This window comes from Parasteatoda tepidariorum, chromosome 11 (assembly GCF_982258835.1).
Source record: "Parasteatoda tepidariorum strain Cologne lab strain chromosome 11, Ptep-v5.0, whole genome shotgun sequence".
NCBI lineage: Eukaryota > Metazoa > Arthropoda > Arachnida > Araneae > Theridiidae > Parasteatoda > Parasteatoda tepidariorum.
Genome location: NC_141765.1, coordinates 21374433 through 21399155, shown reverse-complemented (window position 1 = coordinate 21399155; position 24723 = coordinate 21374433). Strand labels below are relative to the sequence as shown.

Sequence of the window (24723 nt, the reverse complement as noted above, 5' to 3'; positions counted from 1 at the left end):
CCTAAAAATGTTGAGGCAAGAAATGTTAATATAAAAGTTAGTTCTAAATTGATGAATGGTACTTGTTGGGTTCTTATTTCACCATTTTAAATATTTTCTGCAAATAGTACATTTTAATATTTAGAAAGTGTCTTCTGGTTAATATGGTTAATATAACAGCAGTAAATTTCCATTACGTATGTTGCTGTATCAATTGAAAGGATCTGCTGGTATTTTTTTTAAACTCTACTTCATGAATTGTTCATTATATTACACTATTAAAAAGGGAGACAAGAAGTGTTAAATAAGAAATTAGATTGTAAAATAGATTTGATATATTTGCTATAGTAAGAATGTTTTCTTCATCAATGTGAATATTTTTTGTGAATAGTGTTTTAGTTAATATTTTCATCTGAGTTGGTATTAATCCTGTATAAGTAAATACTCTAATTAAAAATTGTTTGCATTATTTATATTGCTGTGGCTATAGATATTGATTTTTTATTGTATTTATCAAATTGTGTGTATATTATTTTGTTTGGTATTTTTTTCTTTTGCTATTTTAATTGATCACACACAGTATTTGTAAAGAGAGAATATTTTTAATTTGGAATATGTTTTGGTCTTAGCAATATTTTAAAAAGTATGTTTTGTAAAAAATGTTTTTTTAAAAAAAATTATGTTGAGAATAATTCTGAGAGAAGCATGGGCTATGAAAATTTTATAATCGGCTAGTCTGTGGAAGAATTCTTTTTCTGTGTCACTGATATAAGCCAAGTATTTTGTACAATTTTAGTGCTCTCTCCAATTTTGTAACTAGATTGTATTGCCATTTTTCTTACCTTCCGAATTCTTGATATCAGTTTGTTAAACTAAATAAAATATCAATAGTCATATAAAATAAAACATTACCAACTCTTGTTCAAAAAATGTATAAATTCACATACATTTATGATAATTTTTAGTTATTTAATTTTGTTCAATTATATCAGTATATAAGAATTTTTATGTTATCATGTGGTGTCTGAAATAGCTTATTTTTTTAACAGTTACTGCTCAAAAGAAAAAAGGATTGCCTTCTAAGCGCTTAGGTGTAAAGCAAAAGCCAGGTGAATATTCAGCTAAGTGGATGCCAGATTTCAGAGGTGTTTGGAATAAAGGGAAACGCAAATATTTTAAGTATGTTTTTTCTTATTTATGTACATTTCATTTAGATGAATTTTAGTTCATTTTACAAAAAAAAGGTCATCCCTAAAGAAATCATATAATGTATTATTTAATGCCGTGTAACTCTGCCCTCTGGTGTTCTCAAATATGAATCAGCCTTTTGAGTGGTCAAGTGTTGCCTTTCAATCAACATCTCATGATGAATATGTGTTAAAAAAACAGGGTGGTCACCCACCTGGAAAACCTGGAATTATTAGAGAATTTTTTTATGCTGGAAAAATCGGGGAAATTTGGATAAAACCCTGGAAGAATCTTAAAGAAAAGCTGGAAATATTACTTTGATTTTTCTTTATTTTACTAATTTACACTAATTTTCTTAATTTAAGTTACTTTACCATCTGTTATACTGACTTTTTTCGACGGAAATATATTGCAGAACAGTTGAAATATCATCAACTTAGTGGTACTTTGCTTGCGTCAAAATTTGCTCCATTATAACCCTGTTAAACTAGAATTCCGTATAATCGCTAAACGAATGGAGAAACTTTTTACTTCTATGGAGACTAAAGGACTTCGCAGCTTAGGAAAGGCAAAGATTGTGGTGGAGGTGGAAGAAGGGGTTAAAATGGGGGAGATTTCCGTATCGTGATCTGTGGCAGAATAATCGCCACAGATCTTGGCAACTTCCTGGCAGCAGCCCATAAGAAACTAGCAAAAAACATCACAGAAAGGGACCACCTTGAAAGGTATAACTTGTAGCCACCCCCAAAAAACATCTAAATGTTGTGTTTTTTTGTAATTTGCAATTTTGAATTCTGTTTGGCACTTTGGCGATTATATCCCCAAGATATTTGCTTCTGTTTTTAAAAGTAAGGTTTTTTTTCTTCTAATCCGTGGGCTGAATCCATTTATGGTTAAAGTCAATTCTGATGCTTGGGTGGTAATTTTTTCTACTTTGACAAAATGATTAAAAATATTTTATTATTTTTAACTTGATGAAATTCTCCAAACATTAGTTGGTTATAATTTATTAGCAGTAGATTTTATATTGCACTCTTTTTCTGAAAGCTTTTGTACTCCCATCCAATGAAATCTATGAATTATTTTTTCTCAGCCTAGTCAACCAATCGTACATTTTCTTACAAACGCCAATGTATGTCAACAAATCGTTACAATTGTTGCATTAATGCTAGTTTTCTCGATTTCATTTAAAATTTTTATAACATTTTAATTAAAAAAAGTTTTTTCTAAGAACCAACAATATGTCAACATTTAATTTTACTGTTTTGTTGGTAGATATTTGATTTTTGATTCAAAATTCGAATTGTATAGTAATGACAATATCGAAAGCTTGTAAATGTTGCTTGCATTCCAGAGATATTTCCAAAACTTTTTCTCATTTCACCATAAAAAGCTGACAAAGACTAGGGAATGTAAAGGAAACATGTTAAATGATGTATAAACATAAAATAAAATTTTTTTTTTACTCAAATGTGTTTATAAGGAAGAAGGAAAACCGAAACTTTATTTTTTTATTCTGCACTTTTGTTGTACAGGTACAAGTTTCCAGTTGTTATTACAAAGACAATTAACTGTGCTCAACTAAAAAACCATGTGTTTAGATTGGAATTCTTTAAATATTTTAATTTCAAATAAGAAAAAAAAAGAAAATTTAAAGAATTTTATGTTTTTTTCCCCATAGAGTATGCAACAAGAAATTAGACAATTTTGCATTTGCAACATTCATTCTTCTAAGCTGAATCTCTTAAAATAATAATGCTAATTCAAAACAACATTATTTAAACATTTAATTTGAGATATTGGTTTGAAGAAAATATGATCAATAATTTATGTAAAGAGCACTGCTTAGATAAAATACAATATAAAATTGCTTTATATTGAAATTTAAATACAGTGACTCCCAAAAGTGTTCAAACACTTATATAAAGAGTACTGCTTAGATAAAATACAATATAAAATTGCTTTATATTGAAATTTAAATACAGTGACTCCCAAAAGTGTTCAAACACTTATAACTTTCAGGGAAATAAGACTATCTATTAATTAAAATGAATATTTCAGAATGGATATTTAATAATAAAAACATATTCTATTCTTAGCAAAGTTGTGTGAAATATTTTAAAAACAAAGCAAAAGTTTATTTTTAAGAAATCAAAAAGTAACAGAAACCTTATCTCACAAAAGTCATCATACACTTTCAAACAAAATCTCCACCTATTAGTAAATATTCTAATTTTTCGTTAAATTAACTTTCAGTAGAGTTTCCTTTTGCATCTACAATGGGTTTTTTAAATCTGTAAATAAATGCAAAAAATTTTTTTTTGTCAGGTGAAATTCAAGCAGATTATTTTTTTATTAAATTTTGCAGAAACTTTTACAACACTCAGATGTGAATTTATGAATTTTTCTACAAATTTTATAATTTTAACCTCTGATATGAAGTCCTTTTAAGCATTTTATCACATATTGCACAGTGGAATAGGACACAATAAACTAATTTAGAAATATTCATTACGGATTTACCTCTTATGCTGACAAATACCGTAATTTCGCAGAGATAGGCCGCAGCGTTATTGATTTAAAACTTGAAAATTTAGTAGGAAGGCGTATCTAACGAGGCGGCCTATATAGTATTACTTTTTTTTTTCTTCAAAAAATTTTGCTTTTCAGAAACCGCACTGGAAATTTCATTTTCATTTTTTCCACCTGTTATAGTACTTTTTATTTATTTTTTCATGCTTAATGTCACTCCAAGGAATGGTCAGCGCACCTGGAATTTTCCCCTCCCTAATCCTTTCTTGGAATCATTTTCTGGAGACCACAATCCACAAGAGAACGAAGTCTCTCTTTCCCTTCTGCCATATGGACAGCTGTTGAGTGTAGGAAATGGGCGTGGTGTGGAGAAGCATAAATCAGAAAGGAATGAATGAAGAAAATCAGGGTGGGGCCAGTGATAATGTAACTGTAAAACAAACACTCCCCCCCCCCGTTCTTTCCAGGAAATATGACTCTTCCACTTGTCATGGATGCCTCTCTCCACTCCCCTTTTTTCTTTTGCAGATTGTTAAAAACATGTTAATGTTTGGTAAATAAAGCATACTGATGAGCTTGGAATGACCTTCAATAATCTTACAATTAGAATGTTCAAAAAGAATTTCAAACTTTCCACTGAAGGTCAGTGCAGAGGGAAAAAAGCAAAGTGACAATTTGACTGAATTTTAGGACAGGGATAAAAGAAAGACTGTCCTAGGCGGAGTCAGTTGAAAAAAGAAACCTGATTTGAGAAGCGAAAATAGGGGGAGGAATTGCTAAAAATAGAAACTTGTTTTAAATGCTTGGGAGAGAGCTTTTTATTGTTTTTTTTTTCATTGCTCATATTTCTGTCTGATTTCGATCATCTTCCTCAGCTTATTATTATTATGTTTTTTTGTCATTTTATCTTCAGTTCTGATGCGTTTTTGTTTTATTAATATTTTTCTTTCGTTAATATTTTTTTTCGTTTATACTATTTTTGTTTTGTTGTAACATAACTTGTATTTAAGTTATCCATTTTAAATGCCTCCCATTAAGAGGAAAAATTATACCGTTGCGTTTAAGCTGTCAGCAATTAAAAGAGTAAAAGAAACTGTGATAAATGGCTTCAAAAAAGCAGAAATCATCCCGTGACAAGCGAAACCGAAAGTGACGGAGATTAACCCGAAATAAACAATTAAATAGTAAACCTAATTTGCTCTGATACAGAGAGTTCTGATTTTGAGGAATTTTTAAGTGCAGTGATATCAATATATAGTGATACGTGATATCTAAATAAATTATTCTTAAATTTTTCTTTGAACAAAATTTGTTTCGATTTATCGTTTATTTCTAAAACAGGATTTTGGATTGTTAATTTAAAAGTAAAATCGTTTTATTTTTAAAAAAATTTCATACTTATTTTAATGGTTTATGATATATTAATTATTTTATTTATATTTTAATGGTTACTTCACTTTAAAATTAGAAAATGCTTAATTTTACTTAGAAAATTATTAAAATCTATTTTATATACTAGGATTGTTTCTATTTTTTTTAAATATTTAATATCCTTTTATTTATTTTTATTTAACTATTTAAATTATATGCATATTTAGAGCAGACTTTAATCAATAACCGCGTTAAGTTCAAAATTCTTTAATTGTTAAAAATTCGGCCCGGCGTGTCCGGTGAAAAGCTTTTTTCTGTCAGCCGATTTTTGAGGGAGCAGCGTGTATACCAGGGCGGCGTTTCTCCGCGAAATTACGGTAATCAACTATCAAAAGTTGTCTATAATTTCATTATGACTACGAGCTGTTTTTGAATGATAATAGAAAATATTATGGAGTTAGCAAATAAAAATTAAAATATAATTTTGCTATCGTATGTTTAATACTAAATAGCAAATAAATAAATAAAAAGGTAAATGAAAAATAATTATATTAAAAAAATTAAACCAACAGACGATAATTTTAATTCTGATATCCGAAAGCATTTAAATGTACGATGACTCTTGTGAAGTAAAATTTTTGCTAGTTTTTGATTGTTAATTTCTTAAAAATAAACATTTGCTTTGTTTTTAAAATATTCCTTGTAGTTTTGCTAAGAATAGATTATACATCTTATTATTAAATACCCATTCTAAATTCATTTTAATTAGTGAATAATGCCCTATTTCAATAAAAGTGAAGAATACTTTTGGGAGCCACTGCAAATCTAAAAATTTATTAATATATAGTCACCTGGAATGATTTTCTTTGCTCAATGAAAATATATTAAACAATACTTATCCAAGGCTTTTTTGGTACTTCTGTATTTGCCATTTGGTACTCTTTGAGCAAAAACAACTTAAAGTTACACATTGAAAAAAATTTATTCATTAAAAACAATATATTTTACAAGCTAATCATATTCTTTTCTCCATATGTCTTAATTTTTTAAAAAGTAATGTTGTACAAAAACATTAAAAAATTTAAAAAAAGATCTTGCCAAAATGTTACAATAATTTTAGTCTAATTATTTTTCAAGATGATATATTAAAAGAATAACATTATAATTAAAAACTTTATAATATTGACGCTTTTTTTATATCCATCCTACACTTTATGAGAGAAAAAAAAACACGCTGACTTGGAAATTTTAGGATTTTTACCTGGAAAATCAGGGAAATTTGAAACCTGATTTGAGTGGCCATCCTGAAAAAATAAGTTACTAGTTTTGTGAATACTTACAAACCCCTATTTCATCTTAATTGGCCTGCAATAGTACAGGATTTCAAATTTTCAACAAAATCTCTTGGACATTTTGAAACAGCAGATAAAACACCAAAATCAGCATTTCTGCTATTTGATAAATTTGTATGTTCAAACTTTTAGCTAAGTGGCTTCAACTGGATGTGATGTACTTTCAAAACCTTGTGGATTCACTTTCTAACCAAATCCAAGCAGTTATCCTACATTTATTTAGTATTAAATTATGCTTTTCATGATATCTCCAGTAGGGAAATTTTTTTTGGTCTGGTAAGTATATTTTCATTTAGAACTAAAAATTTGTTTGCTTTCCTTAATTTAACCTCTCGTGTTACCGGAAACCTGTTTCACTGATCCTTCATACAGTCAGCCAGTTTTAAAAATTTTGTTTCAAGGTGTTTGATTTTTTTATTTTTTATCCAGCATCTCACTCAAGGATTTGAAAACTACTTCAAATGATAAAATATTTTAAATCCTTAGAAATTTTTCTGATCCAGTTTTAGTCTAAACTCTTTTGTAACTCAAATAAAAAGTTAAATAGATTTTTTTACAGTATTTCTCTGGAAAAACCTCTAAAAGGTGTTCTCAGATAATAATGAGAAAGGAGTCATTTTAAAAATCATGATAATTTTGGATTGTTTAAAAAATTTTTAATTGAAGAACAATTCAGGTAATTGTAGTCTTAAAAATATTTTGGGAACTGAGAACAAAAAATGGAATTTTTATTTAACTAATTTGATTTTTTTTAAAATAAGATTATATATGTTTTTTAAAATAAAATATAGATTATTTAATATATATAGATTTTTTTAAATTAAGATTTTGAGATAACAAACACCTTTGCCATATCTTGCATTTTTGTTGCACTGTAAGTTAGGTAAATGAGCTAATGTTTTTTTTTTTTTTTGGCTTGTCAGTTTGTAAGAAAATCTAAAGTTACTAAAGCATTGAATATATTAATTTTTTGGCATTATTTTTATTTAATACAATGCTTTGAACTGAATTTGTGAACTGATTTATTTGAGCTTATATTCAACAATATGCTGCTGAAAAATATTAAAACAGTGAATCATCTTAGCCTTTATTTTAATCAAGTGAGTCAATATATTAAATACCTTGTTATATGAATTTACACTCATTCTAGCTGTAGATTAAGATCTGTACAGTTTAAAAAGCACCCCTTTCTCAAATTCAAAAGTGGGATACTAGGGTATGAGGTAAAACTTTTAAGCAAACTTATCATCTTTGGACATACAGTGGGTGATCGGTTAATGAACATAATCCGTTCCAAGACTATGTTCGCTATCCGAATTGTTTGTTAACCAATCATTGATTCACTATAGACTTCTATGTGAAATCGATTAATTCGTTCTGGAGACCCTAAAAATTACATTTTAAAAATGTATAATTTCTTATTAAGTTTTTAAAAAAATAATACATACATAGTCTTGCATATTAATCAGTCCTTTTCATTTTTTGCTTATGGGGCGTTGAAGAACATGTCCAATGTCGATTGCTTTTCTCTTTTTTTCAGGATTTTCTGAAAGTAATTAATAGCATTGTCGTTGTAAAGATCCCCAACCCTACTGACATCAGCTTGGCTTGGGTGCCATTCTAAGACCATTGCTCTGACATCCTCCCACTTTTTCAAACGATCTTTAATGGCAGATGCCGGCATTGGTCCTATTTGGTCTTCCTCTTGTTTAGAAGGAGACACATTTCGCTGTGTTTCTTGGTGTTCTTCATTCAAAATTTCTTGGAGTTCTTCTGTCGTCAGTTCATCTTCATGTCCCATTATGAGCTCTTCTATGTCATTCTCGTTCACCTCCAATTCCAGATCTCTAGCAGTTGTCAAAATTTCATCCATAATTTCAGGGGTGTTTCCCTGATCACCTCCGTCTCCTTGAACAAAGGATGGACACAGCTTCTGCCAAGCAGAAATCAACTGTCACTGTGTGACTTCTGACCGCGCCTTTTGAATGATATGAATAGCTTCAAGAATGTCAAATCTTTCTTTCCAAAATTTTTTTAAAGTCATTGTTGAGGAGAATTGGCTTGCTTCAAAACACCGACGAAGCAGCGCGCGAGTGTTCAATTTCTTGAAAGCCACAATAATCTCCTGATCCATCGGCTGAATCAGCCAAGTCCTATTCGGAGGTAAAAGCTGAACTGTCAGCCAGGGAAAGTCTGTCAACAAATTATCTTCAAGATCTTTTGGGTGTCCTGGTGCATTGTCCAATAGCAGCAGTGCTTTCAACGGAAAGTCATTGGTATCAAGGTAGTCCTTGATGCTCGGGGCACAAACTTTAAATAGCCATTTTTTGAAAAGATAAAGTGACCCGTGCTGTCTGATTCGATCTCCACATTACTGGCAGTTTTCTCTTAGTTATGGAATTTTTTTTTAATGCTCTGGGATTCTCAGAGTGGTAAACGAGAACTTCATATCACCACTAGCGTTAGCTCCCAAAAGTAACGTCTATCGGTCTTTCATGGGTTTATGCCCAGGAACACTTTTCTCATCGTTCGTAATGTAGGTACGGTTCGCCATGCGCTTCCAAAACAAACCAGTTTCATCACAATTAAATATCTGTTGTGTACGATACCCTTCTGTTTCAATGAATTCTTGAAATGTGAGACAGTACTTCTCAGCTGCTTCTTTATCTGCACTAGCAGACTCACCATGCATTAATACATGTTCAATTCCAGACCTTCTTTTAAACTTTGTAAACCAGCCAGTGGTAGCCTTGAATTCTAACTCCTCGGATGACGAACCTGGGGTTTGTTCTTTCAATTTCTCAAAAATTTCTCTAGCTTTCTCTTGAATGATAGGCATACTAGTTACATCTCGTTTCATTTCCCTTTCATTTATCCAAACTGAAAGCAACCTCTCCATTTTATCATGGATGGCACTTCTTTGCTTCGCAGTTGTGATTTTCGTTTCTCTTTCAGCTGCTTGAGTCTTCTTGATGATATCTTTCTTAGCTAATAATGTGCATACTGTGGAGCTGTTCGAGCCATACTGTCTTGCAACATCAGCCATTTTCTGTCCACTCTCTCAGCTTTGGCTATCATTTCTCGCTTGGTGTCTATAGTGAGCACAGTCCTTGACACTCCATGCTTTTTGGGACCCACAATATTGTCAGATTTTCATTTTTTTTTAATAAGGGGTTCAGAAAAGCACAGACGAAAATTTTAGAGGAACAGGAACCAACTAGCGTACACTATTGACAAAGTTTCGGCGCACACTAGCACCACGCGTGTGTTATTGCCACATTCAGGGTTGTCAGTGGTGACTAAAAGGCGATTGACTATTTGGAAAGGAGTCTGCTGTCTGGAATACGTCACTCAAGACAATCAATGGGACAGGGAATGAACAAGGGGGGGGGGGAGCTCAAAACAAAGTAATTTTCTATTTTGAATGAAATCGAAACCGAAACTGATGGTCTAATTTGTATGAATATTCTATTGGAATTTTTTTTTTCAATAGAACTTTGAAGTTTAATAGGTAAACAACATAATTCAGGAGAGATGCAAAATGATTTTTAGTCCGTTTCTCATATTTCACATATTTTTACGGCGGTAGCGTGTCATTGGCACCTTTATATTTTGTAGTCTGCACTGTTTGAAAAAATTAAGAATTCGCTTAATTTATTCACCATGTTAGCAAATCCACTCGCCCATAACTTATCAGCTGTCAGAAAATATTGATATTCATATTGAAATTGAAGTATTCAAGTGTCTATTGATTTTAGTCATAATAATAATTATTGAATGACCTTTAAATTCATTAATAGTTTCATTTAGTAATTATCAATACTGAGCATGCTTTAAACATTTCTCCTTTCAGTGATCTTATTTTGTATGCGAAATGATAACAAAATGTTTAATATTAATTTTTTTCAGGCCGTGAAGTGTTCGTTAGAATTTGTTTTGTTCATTATCCAAATATGTGTTCGTTGTCCAAACACAAAAAATCTTTCTTGAAAATGTTCGTTATCCGAACACAAAAATCTTTCGTGAAAGCGTTTCTTTAACCGTTTCTTTAACCTTTATTTGTTCGTTAACCAATCTGTTTGTTAACCGATCACCCACTGTTAGGACTGGGCGATATTAGAAATTATATATCGTGATGCATCGTCAGTTTTGCATCGCGATATAGCGATGTATCGCGATATGGTATTTTTGAATTTCATTTACTTGTAAGGCACAGAAAGTCAGATTTCTATCAAAACTTCATACTCAGATTGATTTAAATCAATTTATAAATTTGAAGATATATATGTTTTGCTTAAGAAAGATATTAAATAAATTGACTACAATGTACAAATCTTACTTAAAATATTTATTGAAATGTTTTTTTAGAAATTCATAATACGCGTAAAAGTGTTAAAAACTTTTTTTAAAGCGTTTTTTACAAATTAATATTTTCTTGTGCTATTATGCATAAATAATTACATAATTATTAAGTTCGATCGTAATGTTCAATTTCTACATGAAACGAACAAAGTACTAAATAAATTTTAGAAAAAAAAAAAACGCTTTTAAAACATTTTTTTTTATTATTATCATTTCAGTTATTATAGTTCTATTATTGGTTCATTTACATCACACTAGAGCTGCACAATGGGCTATTGGCAACGGTGAACCACATCCCTGAGGATGATCCGAAGACATGCCATCACAATTTTCATCGTCTGCAGATGGGATGGCACCCCCGCTTCGGTAGCTCGACGACCTGCACGCAAAGTCTAGCACTTTACGGTAGAACAGTTTAATAAGGACCAATACCTCACACCCTCGGTCCCTACGCAGACTGATCCAAGTGGTCATTCACCTGCACACTGACCGCAGCCAGTGATGCTTGACTTCGGTGATCTGCAGGGAACCGTGTCTTAACGATCAGTCCACTGCGGGACCTTATCATTTCAGATAAATAATTAAATAAAATTAAATAATGACCGAATAATGAACGAAATACAAAGTAAGATTTAATTTCTTAAAAATAAAAAAATTTTGATATTCGATAATATATTTAGCTAATTAACAAATAATATGAAAATAATATTTTTTAAAAAAATTATTATACTCTCTAATAAAACGAAGTGCTAAATGATTTAAAAAAATGAATAAAATACGCAAACCTTTCAAATTGTTTTGTATAAATAAAGTTGATTGACTTATGTCCAAATCCAAATGACAAAAATAAATTTTGTTTTAACTTTATTTCTAAAAATAAAAACAACAAGATTTATAAATTTAAAATCAGTAATAAAAACTTGTTAAAACTCATTTCATCCAAAAAGTTTTAAATAAATTAAAAGAAAGTAAAAGAATAACCTAACAAATTCAATTCTTTATTGGCGCTTAAATTAGATTGCCGATAACTTTCACATTTAAAAATAAAAAGAAGTTTTTTTTTAAAAAAAATTTATCTAATTAATGAAGATCTCTTCTTTATATATTCTTTTCAATAATAGATTGCCTTTAGAACAAGGTAACATCGGCGATCACGAAGTTAGTCCCACAGAAAATAATCTACAAGAAAAGTCGCGACAAAGAAAAAAAAAGCTAAGAGGTGCGAAAAGGAACATGTGATATAACAATATGTGTTCTCAAAACTCTTATTCTGATTCTACAGCTCACCAATCAAGGCCATTTCAACATAACGAAACGAACATCGTCTTCCAGAGCGCGAGTCGACATCGAAACGTAAGAGAAGAGTCTTATATCGCTATATCATTATCTTATATCCTTGCGTGTATATCGCTGTATCTTTTTGCGCTGTTATCGCTGTATTTTTTTTCTTTACTCGACGGCTTAAATCAGATTTCTGATGCATCGCCTTGAATGAAAGTCGCTGTACCGTCTTGCCGATATATGCGTTAAATCGATATGTCTCGATACATCGATTTATATCCTAGTCCTACCCACTGTATTGTATAAGTTTTACTCTTTGACATGATATATTATGTGTTTATTTTTTAAAACTTGTTTAAAATCTTAAAGTAAATGTTTGCTTCTTAATTATTTGAAAAAATTAATTCTTTCTAGTTTTTTTCCCCATTGCCTATAGTCTATTGTGTAGTTGTAGTGTGATGCAAATAAAGAACTATTACTACTACCTATAGTATTTTTTTAAACTATACCTGAACTCATTTGTTTAGTTTTAATTATTTTCATTAATATTTTCTTCAAATTTACATTTTAAAGACTGTAAAAGTTCCATATTTAAAAAAAAAACTGCATTTTTTTAGAGAATTTGAGTTACATGATTCAAAATAAAAAGCTTTAAAATCAATCAAATTATGTGATAATTCTTGTATAATATTGAAAAATCAATTGTAGAATTTAATATGCTAACTGGTTTTAGCTATTATCTTTCTTATTCTCGTCTCTTCTATATAATTAAGAGAAAGTCAGAATGTTCCTAACAATTTCACATGTTTTGATTTTGACTAAATTGAAATTTATTTTGAAGAATCAGTAAAAAAAATATATTTTGTTAATTTTTTTTTATTGGTTATAAATAAAAGTCAATATAAGCTTTGTTTATCATGGTGGCTTTGTTGTAATATGATTTAAGCAAGCATAAATTTTTTGAAAAGGATTTCTAAAGGTTTATTTAAATTATTTTGAAAAAACAATTAATATTTATTTGCTTTGTTTCAGGGCATGCGTGAAAAAAAAAATTCTAAACGGGTCTTAAGAAGAAGATCAATGCCTCAATCTCTGTATATACCAAGTCTTATACTCTGTTAATTTTTTCTCTCTTAAATCTCAACTTTCATCCATATTTTTGTACTCTCATTACTTATCAATAAATTTGGCTGTTACTTCAGTTTGTACGAATTATTTATAGTATTTAAATTATTAAATCAATGAAATTGTGTAAGAAAAATTACTCGAGTCTATTGAATTTTAAACAATAATGTTGTCACTTATAAATAAAATAATTGAATTAAAATGTTGAATTTTATTGGGAGCTATATGTAATCTAGAAAGTGTATTTGTTAAAATTGTCTAAGGTTTGATTTCCTTTTTTATTGCTTATATTTACTGACATTTTTCCTTATCTTCTTAGTGAATAACTTCTTATCTCATTAATGAATTGCCATATTTATATTTACAGTTTAAAAATAATTATAAAATTGTAGCATGTTAATGGATTTTGCTTTGGGAATTTTTTGTTTTAAATGTAGTATATTGGTTATGCCTTATTGTGGAAAAAATGTTTCAATAATATTTAATAACATGAACTACATTTTGAGTATTCAAAATTATTTATTTCTGAAAATAAATTTTATATAACATTAATACACATATTAGTTATTTGGCTTTATATCACTCTTCATTTCTTTCACATTGATATGGATTTTTATGACAGAATTTAAAATATGACAGGCAACACTTATTGTTAAAATCTACAATATGTTTGGAAAGAACAGATTTTTTTTCAACCACATTACAGATGAAGGCTCATTGTAATTTCAACTTACACAGTTTCATAATTCTTTTTATATCTGAAGAGGGTTAATTTTTAATACAATATTTAGAGGACATAATATTTATAACATCAATAATGTTTAACAGATGGTGGTTTCTATAAAAGGTGCTTGTGCGCTTACCCAATACAAGGACATATATTTTTATTATCCCAGTAATAAAAAGCATGCAATTAAATTTTTTTAATATAAGGTAGATGTCTATTATGAGTATATAGAACAAAAATATTTAGTCATTTGGGAATTTTTAAAAACTTGTATTGATGATTTTTAGAAACTTGTATTGAAGATTTTTAGAAACTTGTATTGCTTTTTGTATTGAAGGCAATTGAAAATTCCTGATTTTAAAGGATTACTAATTATTACAATATGATTTATTTTATTTAGAGGAAAATATCATCATGAACATTTCAATCTAAAAATAATTTTCTTCCCAATCAAATTTATAGGCAGGCAACTACACCTGATAAAAATAGAAGTATAAAAAAATATCAATTTTAAAGCAATAATTACAAAATGCTTTAATTTGTCAATAAATGCATCATATTTAAGCATATGACATTCTTCCTGTAAATAAACGACTATACATATGAAATATTCATAAAACTGTTTACATTACACATATGATGGCAGTGAACTGATGTCTCTTTAAGTAATAATGCAACAATTAGTACTTAAATCTCAAGAGTCTGTGACTTATATTTAATCTTCTTCAGATTTCAGTACATTATTCTATGTTTCCCAAAAGGAATCTAATTTTGTTTTATAAAGATTGTATCTTGTTTCAATAGTAGCATTAGTTTTGTCCATTTAAATTTATTTATTTATATCATCTTTTTTATATTGCTATGTGTCTAGAGAGAAAATATCTGTTATTTTGGGAATTTTATCACATTTTCTCCCACTAATTCTAATTACACTTATTTGTATTCTATATATGAATTGTATTACATGTGATTTGTTTTTAAAAAATGTATAAAGTTTGCAAAGTATTTCAGTATTTGTGATAGTTTCCATATAATAGATTGTTTAAGTACAGATTATACTGATTGTAAAATTTAAATTAGATTGATTAACCTTCATATTTAACTGCTTTTGAAATAATATAGTTTGAATTCAAAAATCATTATGTTAATTTTGCATAATATTATATTTGTTTAAATTAAAAAGAAATGTTTAACCAAGAAAAATAAATTGGAATTACATATCAGGAACGATATGTTTTTATAATTATTAGTTAAAATTTCACATTTTAAAAAGTAATCTATTAGGAAATATCATTAGATTTAGTAATTATGTATAATAAAATTACTTCTATGATTTTATTCAAAAATAATACAAAGCTTGTTCTAGAATTTCAATCTTTTTTTTTTGGGGAGGGGGGAGGATAAGAATGCTTGAAATTCTTGATTTATTTGTGTTAGTTTCATTTCATATAGTTGCTCTTCTTATATATTGACTTAGCTTCAAAAATAAATGCTATCATTTTAAATCCTTGATAAGTCAGGAGTGGCCTATTCTAAATGCATGATGTGCTATATTTTAGAGTACATAATCTTGATCATGCTACTCCCTTTTCAGATTGCCACAATTTATTGCAGTTAATATTATAAATGTGCAATAAAAATGTGAGAACATTTTGATATTGAAAATAATTTTTATGAATGAATTTTGAAGGAAATTTATAAAAATGCCTAATGTCTGCATATGGGAAGAAAGTGTACACATTTCTAAAAATGTGCTTAGACTTTAAGTAATTCCTTGAATCTTTTATAAGTTACATCATAAATCTGCAGCTTAAACCTTTTTTTACTTAAAACTTAAGAACAGGCTCTTTTAATTCCTAAAATCTTTCCAATGTGTTTCATTTTGACAGCCAGTAAACATTACAATTGATCAAAATATCTCGCAATTATGTATTTTCAAAGATTTATTTTTAAAAAATTAATGCAAAAATTGTAGTTAGGTATTATTATTTTCAGATGTGATATGACTATATCTGGGAGGAAAGTGAACGCATTTCTAATAATGCTTATATTCTTGGTTGATAGATTTCAAGTAATTCCTTTAATCTGTTAAAAATTGTATAGTAAATCTGCAGTTTGAACTTTTTTCTACTAAAAACTTAAATTAAAAAATTAATTCTTATAATTCCAAAAACCTTTCCATTGTGTTTCCTTTTGATAGCTACTGAGCAGTACAATTGATCAAAATTTCCCACTGTTACTGTTTAAAAAAGATGTTTCTAAAAAGTATAATTTGGTAATATTTTTTCACATGCGATTGAGCCTGCACGCAACACAGAAAGTTATTTATGCATGGAGTAGTTTTTGGCTGACCCTTGTGATAACAAAGTATTTAAACAAATTTACATACAGTGATTTGATGATAAATATGATCATCCTCCAACTTTTTAATTTTTTTCCAGATATATAAATGCGAAAAATAGCTAATTATGCGTGTCATTCAATACAATTTATTTTAAATTTTAATTATAAATAAAACTCCAAAATAAAATTAATTTAGGGAACTATGACTTATTTCTCATTGAGAATTTTGAGAAATCTAATTTTTCAAAAAATGTTATTTTAACAATTGCTTCACATTGTAATATTCTGGAAAAAACATTTGACTTATGTCATTTATGAGGTCAAAAACAATTACAAGCATGGATATTACCTTAAGCACATATAACATATTTTTTTGTGTTAAATAAAAATGAAATACATAGTCAAACACTACAATCAGTGATTTTTTGAAATATTTTTTTTCTGAATGTGTTCAAACTCAGTATTGTGAAATGAAAACTCTAAATGTCTACAAGTCTGTGTTGACTATAAAAACTAAAAAAAGTCATGCTTTGTTTTCATTTTAGGACGTAGGTATTATATAGAGCACCATTATCCATCATCACCTGTGTCTTGAGTATGAAAAATGATTGATGAGCTTTTTACAATTAATACCAAACATTCATAATACACAGTAGAACAAACATGCATGCATAATGATAAATACTGCATTTTTTATCAAAACAGAAAATTTTTCGCAGATTTCCTGAGAAATTTTATTAATCCGTGTTGATTTTGTGTTCTAAAAGTTCCCAGCTGTCATATTCTTCAGTTTCATCTGTTGCATTTGCCCGACATTCTTCTAGAAATGACTGCTGAATGCGATACATTCCAGAATCTGCTTGATACAAAAGTGTATTTAAAATGCGCTCATTGCTGATTGTCTTTGTCGGTAAAATTACCTATTCAAAATAAAATAAAATAAATTAACAAACAACTAATGAATAATCAACAAATCAAAGATTTACAGTTATGCAGTGACAAACTACACTTTTCTAGTGGTGATATTTTTAACTTGAAAACAGTTTCTTAGAATTATTTCCAGATAGGTACAACTAGTTAATAGAATTTTCACTAGATGGCTGTAAAATACACAAAATCATTTTATTTCCTTCACAGAAAGTGCGTTTTCTGCTCTCCTGAACACTTAAATAATTTGGCTTATCTAAGTCCTTTATACAATTTTAATTCTATGAGAAGAATACAAATTTCTGGCTTAATGTAATCAAGAAGTTGTAAATCAATTTTGAGGCATCTTTTATATGTATGATTAATTTCTTGGAATGTACAATTTTATTTTAAATGAAATAACGTTTTGTAATATTTTAACTGCAAAAAAAAAAAAAACAATTATAATGTTTACTCGAAAATGTAATTAAGCTACAGATCACAAGATTTTAATCAGTTATTTAAAATAAAAAACCTTCAAATCAAAATCTGTTAGTAACTTTTTCATACATTTGTCCCATAGGTGTTTTCCTCATAATAAGTATAGTATAACATTAAAAATTATTTATCAATAGCATTGAAATTTAGTGATACCTAATGTAAAGTATTTACTTTTGATAAGTAAGAAAATACAATTTCTTAAAAAAATAATCCCTCTTACTTTTTTTTTCCCCACTGAATTTCAACCTATATCTTTAGAGTTTTTGGCTGATTATAAAAAGTTACACAGACTAACATATAGAATGTATACCTCATTACTTATAAGAAAAAATAAATAAATTGAAGCACTTTTATTTATAAAGAGTAAACTATTAAAACTTTATATCATTGCACTTTATATCATCAAACTTTATATGACTATAATTTTGGCATCACATTTTCCAAATTGTGTCAACCCCTTACTTTTGAGTGGGATAAACCCAAATCCTAGAATTATGGCTGATGTTATGGCAGTACATGTGAAATTCTTATTATTTGAGTAAAGACTCTGTAGGACCGTTTGTTATACCTGGTTTATCATAAAGCCTGAGTGGTCAAGGCATAGGACCCTGAAATTTTTAGAAATCGTGTGTTTTCTCCTTTAAGAATTGTCTATTGGAGAATTTTGAGTGGAATAAATATGAGCTTAAGTTCTCTTAAAGTATAATTCTGTTATGTAACAAATCACTCAAAAGCCTTTTGTATACAAATTACAAGTATATTAGGCTTTAGATTACATGCAGTGTGTCTCAAAACAGTATTGTGCTTGCAACCCCTTGGATTTCTAAATCAGTCATCAGTCACTTAAATCCGTCATAGGTTGTTAATATCCAAAACATTATGCTATGAAAACATTACCATTATCTTAGATAAAAATTAGAAAACAGTTTTAAATCCAATGTTAAATAATTTTCTAAAAATTTTTTTTTCTGTGTGCCCTAAATTTAAAAATTTAAGGATTGTAATTATCTACTATAAAAAACTAATTTTACAGTTTTCTTTCAATTGTAATCGATTTTCATGAATAGCATGTATCTGCTTCAATAGCTGTTTACTGTTGAAATAATATTTTATCGAATCCTTGGTTTAAGCATCATAATTTGAAACAACAGAAATAAAATAAATGTACTCACCTTGATTAATTCTTGTGGAGGGATTTTGTATAGTTTTAAATCTCTTGTTAATCTATTCATAGTACAATTCAATTCTCTTGGATCTATAATAGAGAAATTAAAACAGTTATTTATAAATTTTTTGTTTGTACTATGAGCAGATTAGTGATTGGAAACTTACAGGATTTAAAGAATAAATATGAAATTTACCGAACCATTTTTTCTATCACAAACTTTTTTAGGCTTTCTCTATTTATTTTCAAACTAGCTGTAACATCTTAAAATGCTTATTTCGAAATTTAAAAAAAAATAAAGAAAATAAATAAATAAAACAGAACACCTTTATAAATTTAGGTTTAATAAATGGTTTTTCACGACTACGACTATAATGATAAGATTACTAACTTTAATTACACTTATTAATTTCTGCAGATGGACGGTATTTTAAGTTTCAAATCAAACACATAGGACGTACTTTCTTTGAATAAATATACTTCATTTTTGACGCATTCAGATTCTTGACCCTCAAAATGGAGGAGAAGGGCCAGCTGCAATCTGAAAAATATGAACTCAGCGTGTTTCGTCTTGTCCGGAACTATTAGGGTCATTCTCACAAAAAGGTGATTTTTTTAAGTCCCTTAGTAATAAATATTAGGAAATACAGCAGATTTCTTAATATTTTTCTTCATCATTTTTCGTAAAGTTCTAACTAACAAATCATATGCATTTCTGCTAAATGTATTTAATATTTCATTCTTATTTTTTAATAAACATAACTTCAAAATCCCCTCCGTGGACGTCCCTACGTCTGTGACACAAAATAGTTTTTAATGGCTGTGAAGCAATTTAAATGTTATTTTAATGATTTTTGTAGTTTTAACTAGTTAAATATTTATAGTAACTTTTTATTTAATATTTTTTTTTAAAAAAAGTTTATTTTTATAAAATAAATGACTAGTAAACTTTGTCCATCAAAAATGAAATCTCCCTCCATGGACAATTAATATAGTTCGGTAAATATGCAATAAAGGGCAGCATATGCGAAATCCCTATAAGACAGCTGCTGGGAAAGGTAACCATTCTATTTTCTAATGTTAACTGTCAGTTGTTTTTGTTTTCTTTGGTGTCAGTTTTGGATTGCTGTGTTCAACTGGGGTTTGGCAAAGTTCTCACCGTATACTCCGTGGACATCATAAAGAATGTAAGAGAAAATTATTTTATTTTTGATAGATGAATTTTAGATTGCAGAAATAGTATATTTAATAAAAAGAACTAATTTTTGTCTCCTCCGTGGACATAACAAGTCCACGTAGGAGAAGACGCAGTCAGTGGAAGAGATAATGTGTTAGATACCATAATACAATTTTAATTATTAAAAAACTATTTTCTTTTAATTGATATTTTTTAAAATGGAACAAATGTGTTAATTTGTTTGTATTTTTAAAGAAAATCAATTAAGTTTAACTTTTTCTTATCGGAGAAGAAAATATTAGCAATTTTTCTAAATGATTTCTGTGATGCTTAAAATTTTTTTTCTCTTCAAATTTTAGGAAAAAAATGGCAAAACCAAAATGTAAAAAAAGAAAGCAATCAAATGTTCAAATGCAAAAGAGAAGGGAACAGAAAAAACTTAGTATGAGACAAGCTAGACAGAAATTAAAAGAAAACCCTATATTGTTTGAAGAAAGTAAAAAAAAAAAAAGAGCAAGAAACTTTAAAATCTGTATCAGAAAAAGATTTAACAGAAAAATCGTGATTAAATGTACTTAAATTTCAAGAAATTGATAGAGCAAGCCGTTTGTGCCCAGGGAAAAAAGAAACAATAGCAAGAAGAAAAGAGAAAAAACAAAAACGTTATTTGGATGACAGTATGTTTAACTTGCATAAAATGTTCATAAAAGAGTACCCAGAGCACTCAACTTTCACGTGGAGTCTGAATTTTTATTTCAATAATCTTTCCATTTTAATTTATTAATATTCAGTAAGAGTTACTTAAAAATTGTACACCTAGGTTAAAAATGGATGTTTCCTTTCATAGCAGCTTGATTAATCGGAAGTAGCTCTATCTCTAATAATGAAATATTTTATTATTTACTTATTAATGTTAAACTCATATCAGTTGTACCCAATAATTAATGAATTAGTCTTCATTGACATTTTATAACATAAAATGTCTCCTCCGTGGACAAGGCAGAATTTAAAATATTTTAAATCTTGTAAAAAATAAAATAGAAAACTTGACCATTATTATAAGGACATATAACAAAAATAAATAAAGGCATTTATGTAATTTTTATCACTTTTTTTAATTACTTTAATTTAAGAAACTTTTTTAGTCTATTTATACCTTTTCAGTGAGAATGACCCATTAGAGATAATTAAGAAAGTTGGGTTTTTATATTTTCATTTCTTAAGAACTGTTCGACTGTTTCTAGTCATAGATTAGTAGTAACAGAGCGAATGCAAAAAGTTTTTTTTAATTCGATTTGAAAGGTTTTTGAACCTGACTAAACTAATGGGACCTTATTTCTCAGATTACAACTCCCTTCTTCTCATATTTTAGGGTCAAAAAACCTAAACCCATCTGAAAAAATATGGCATGTTTATTTCGAGAAAGAACGTTTTTGTATCTATTTTCGTAACTTCAAATATCGTCTGCACAAATCAATTATCGTATTTAACGTTAGACCTTCGAATCATAATAGTCAATGGAGAAAATCTGATCACTGGATTAAAAGTTATTAGATGTTCCGTTTTTTACCTTGCGTATAGTAAAAAATAAATTTCGTTTAATTTTATATCATAGCTATATATGAGGATATCTGCTGAAGTATGATTTAACATATGCTTTTGGTTGGTTACTTTTCATTCTTTTAATTTAAAAATTTAACATCTAAACAGTTTGACGAAAAATCTCTTGACAAATATAACATGTTGTAAAATGCAATGTATGGATTTAAAAGGACACGCAAAAATACAATGAGTGTTTTCAAGTTACTGCCTTTACCCTAGGATTTTTTTTTAAGTACATACTTTACAAAGCTTTTGATTGCTTAGTTTAAAAAGTTTTAATAATCTGAAGAAACTGCGAATATCCTAATGTTTAAATTGCACATTTAAATTTTAACTAGTTATTTTTGAAATTATAATAGTTTAAATTGTGTTTTCTGTGTTTCTGGAAAAAGTTTGAAAATATGATTTGAAAAAAAATTAGTTTTACCAGGAAAAAAATGTGCAATTTATTTAAAGTTTATTTTATAGATATCTTTTTTGAGCTAACTTTTTCATAAGTGAAAAAAATTAATTTTGATCCTAGTACTGCCATCAGGTGTGTAAAATGAGAAATAAAATGCTTTCCGGGCAAAAGAAATGAATTAGTTTCATTCTTGTTGGCGCTTTATTACTGAACACTCCAGCCCGTCAATATCACGGGAGCGAGAAATAGCGGGCGAAAACTCACCCCGTCATTTTCACGGGAGCGAGAAGGAAGGGGTTAATATCGGATAGGGACAGATTAGGAAAAACATTAATGTTGGTAATTTTGTGTGGGGTTTAGGATACTAATCAGTGTTCTCTCATGTCTTAAGATAAAAACTCTTTACCCTGTATTCCCAACACTGATGTTTTTTAAAGTTAAGTACACACTTGCCCGGTATTCCCTACACTGGTATTTTTTCTTTAAAGCTAAGTACACACTTGCCCGGTATCCGGATATTTTTTAAGGTTAAATGCCACTGCCCACTTTACATTTCCTGGTATTCCCTGCACTGTTTTATTAATATATCCTAATCGGATATTAATATATTGAATAAATACTATAATATCAAATCTGACATAATATTTCTAGCATTAACCAAAGCGACTATCTTATTTTTGACATTCACTGGTGAAAGTCAGTAGATTTCGGTTCTTTCACGGTTGCATATATATTTTATCAATTATGTCATCAATTGACAAAGCTTTCTATTGACAAAGACATCTATTGACCTATTAATTTTAAAATACCTTTCCAAAGCAGAACGCAACACAGTGTTAATTTTTATATTTTCCCTTTTTCTTTTAATTAATTTTCTGTTATTTTTTCAACACCTGCTAGTTGGTATGAAGGACGCGCCTGCTAGAAAAAGTTAATTTAATTTCCTTTTTCCACCTTTTGAGTTGTTGTAATTTCAGTTTAATGTATAAGAGTAGGGATACATTGAACTTCTTTAAATGGAGGAGAACTATTTAACTTAATTTTTAAACATAAATAAATAATTCACAGCATGCAGCGTTTCATTTGTATACCATACCACTACTAACGTAAATGTTTCTGCACTTCCAAATCTACTTAATAAAATTATTATTACCTACTTTAGTAGACATTTCTATCTTGTATTTAGTCCATTCTAGCATTACTTGAAATTTTACTACTTCTGCTACATTTAAATCTCTGCCTAAAATCATTTGGAACATGGACTCTGACAAGTCTAAAAATTCCTTTCTTCTAAAAAGTTGAGCTGCTCGGCTGTCTATGTATTGAAGAATGGCATTCACTAACTCAATAGCAGAATTATATCTCCAATAATAATTTTCTAATGTATTCAACATTGAGCACACCTGTAAAATATTCATTATATTTTATGACAAATGAAAGATGAGATCTGAGAAGTAAATAAGAATGAGTTTTACGTCTGTTAAAGCACTAAAGTTTTTATAATTATTTGTAAATATATCTATATATATAGTACACATATATATTATCGCAAGGCGTTAATCAATTGATTAGGATAAAATATTATATAAATTGTATGTTATTATGCGTTATTAGACCAAAATCAAGGCTTCCGTAAATGATGACCAAAGATTTTTTTTCTCGCTTGTGTATGCTTCTGAAACCCGGAAGCGTCTTTCTAAAACAGACATCACTATGCTACTTAACGCGATCACCTGTCGCCAATTCGAAGAACCGAGCTCTCACTCTTCCTTTGGTTACCACGTATTTTTCGCGCAATGCGACTGACATTGATTATTCGAGATTTTAATTTTATTTTATTCTATTATGGACATCAGATGCTTGCAAAAAGTTTAAAATATAAAACGAACATATCCGTACTTTTATCGACACATTGTTGTGTTTAAGGTACTTTTTAGAAATATATAGATTTATTTTTTATTTTACAATGACCCTTCAACAAGATAATGACTGCTTTGTTCTTGTAGATTACTTTTGAATCAAGGGACATTTAGACATCGTCTTTATTGGATGTAGTAATTACTAAAACGAAAAAGAAAAAGAGATTACATTTATTTAAACTTTTAAAAAAATCAAACACTGTTTTTTATTTTGCTTTATGTGTGAAATTTTAAGCATAAGTTTCCAAATATTATGCTAATATATTTTTAAAAAAATATTACTTAATGATTTTATAAATTTTGATGTAATTTGAAAAACCAAGCTCAGACAGAGAACAGATATTTCTAAGCTTTGGTTTGTAATCAGGATTCTTATTTATGCTTTAGTCAGTATAATTTCTTAACAAGAGTATTATTATCCTAAAAATTGAAATATGCAAAATTGTTGATTTTTTCGAAGCAATCTTAATTTAAATTTTTTTCTTCCATTTTCATTCAGTAGTTAAACATAAATAAAAATAACAATTTAATTAAATATTTGTTTCTCTATATTAAAAGGTCGTAAGCACACCGCTTTGAGGGTTTTGCTCCCACCTTCGTTGTGATTCATTTCAGTACGGAAAACCGGGGCGAGTCAACCCATCCAGGGGCGAGTCTACCCATTTTAGTTTTATTTAATTTTCACTATTTTAAATTGCAAATAAAAAAATTTTTACCGACGGAGGACTTAGTTCAGACTCTAAGGAAGATAGCGCTGTTGTAGTTTGATCCGTTTTTATTTATTTGGTGT

The 24723-nt window shown here is 28.6% G+C and overlaps 2 protein-coding genes across 6 annotated transcripts in view; one reads left to right on the top strand and one right to left on the bottom strand.

Annotated features, from left to right (window-relative positions):
* Positions 1-13266, top strand: part of LOC107437113 (centrosomal AT-AC splicing factor) — a 41741-nt gene extending 28475 nt beyond the window's left edge. For both annotated transcript variants that reach the window (XR_015430426.1, XM_016049012.4), the window contains 2 exons: positions 1029-1158; positions 13098-13266. Coding sequence is in view for 1 of the 2 variants with exons in the window: in XM_016049012.4 (XP_015904498.1) it covers positions 1029-1158; positions 13098-13134 (167 nt within the window). In the remaining variant the exon portion in view is untranslated. The remainder of the gene's footprint in view (positions 1-1028; positions 1159-13097) is intronic.
* A 2033-nt stretch (positions 13267-15299) lies between these two features.
* Positions 15300-24723, bottom strand: part of LOC107437112 (uncharacterized) — a 136103-nt gene continuing 126679 nt past the window's right edge. For 3 of the 4 annotated variants that reach the window (XM_016049010.4, XM_071187830.2, XM_016049011.4), the window contains 3 exons: positions 23168-23417; positions 18840-18922; positions 15300-17180 (listed from right to left, as the gene is read on the bottom strand). In XM_016049010.4, the coding sequence (XP_015904496.1) occupies positions 16998-17180; positions 18840-18922; positions 23168-23417 (516 nt within the window). In that variant the 3' untranslated portion in view covers positions 15300-16997. The remainder of the gene's footprint in view (positions 17181-18839; positions 18923-23167; positions 23418-24723) is intronic. The other variant, XR_011638275.2, reaches the window with a different exon arrangement.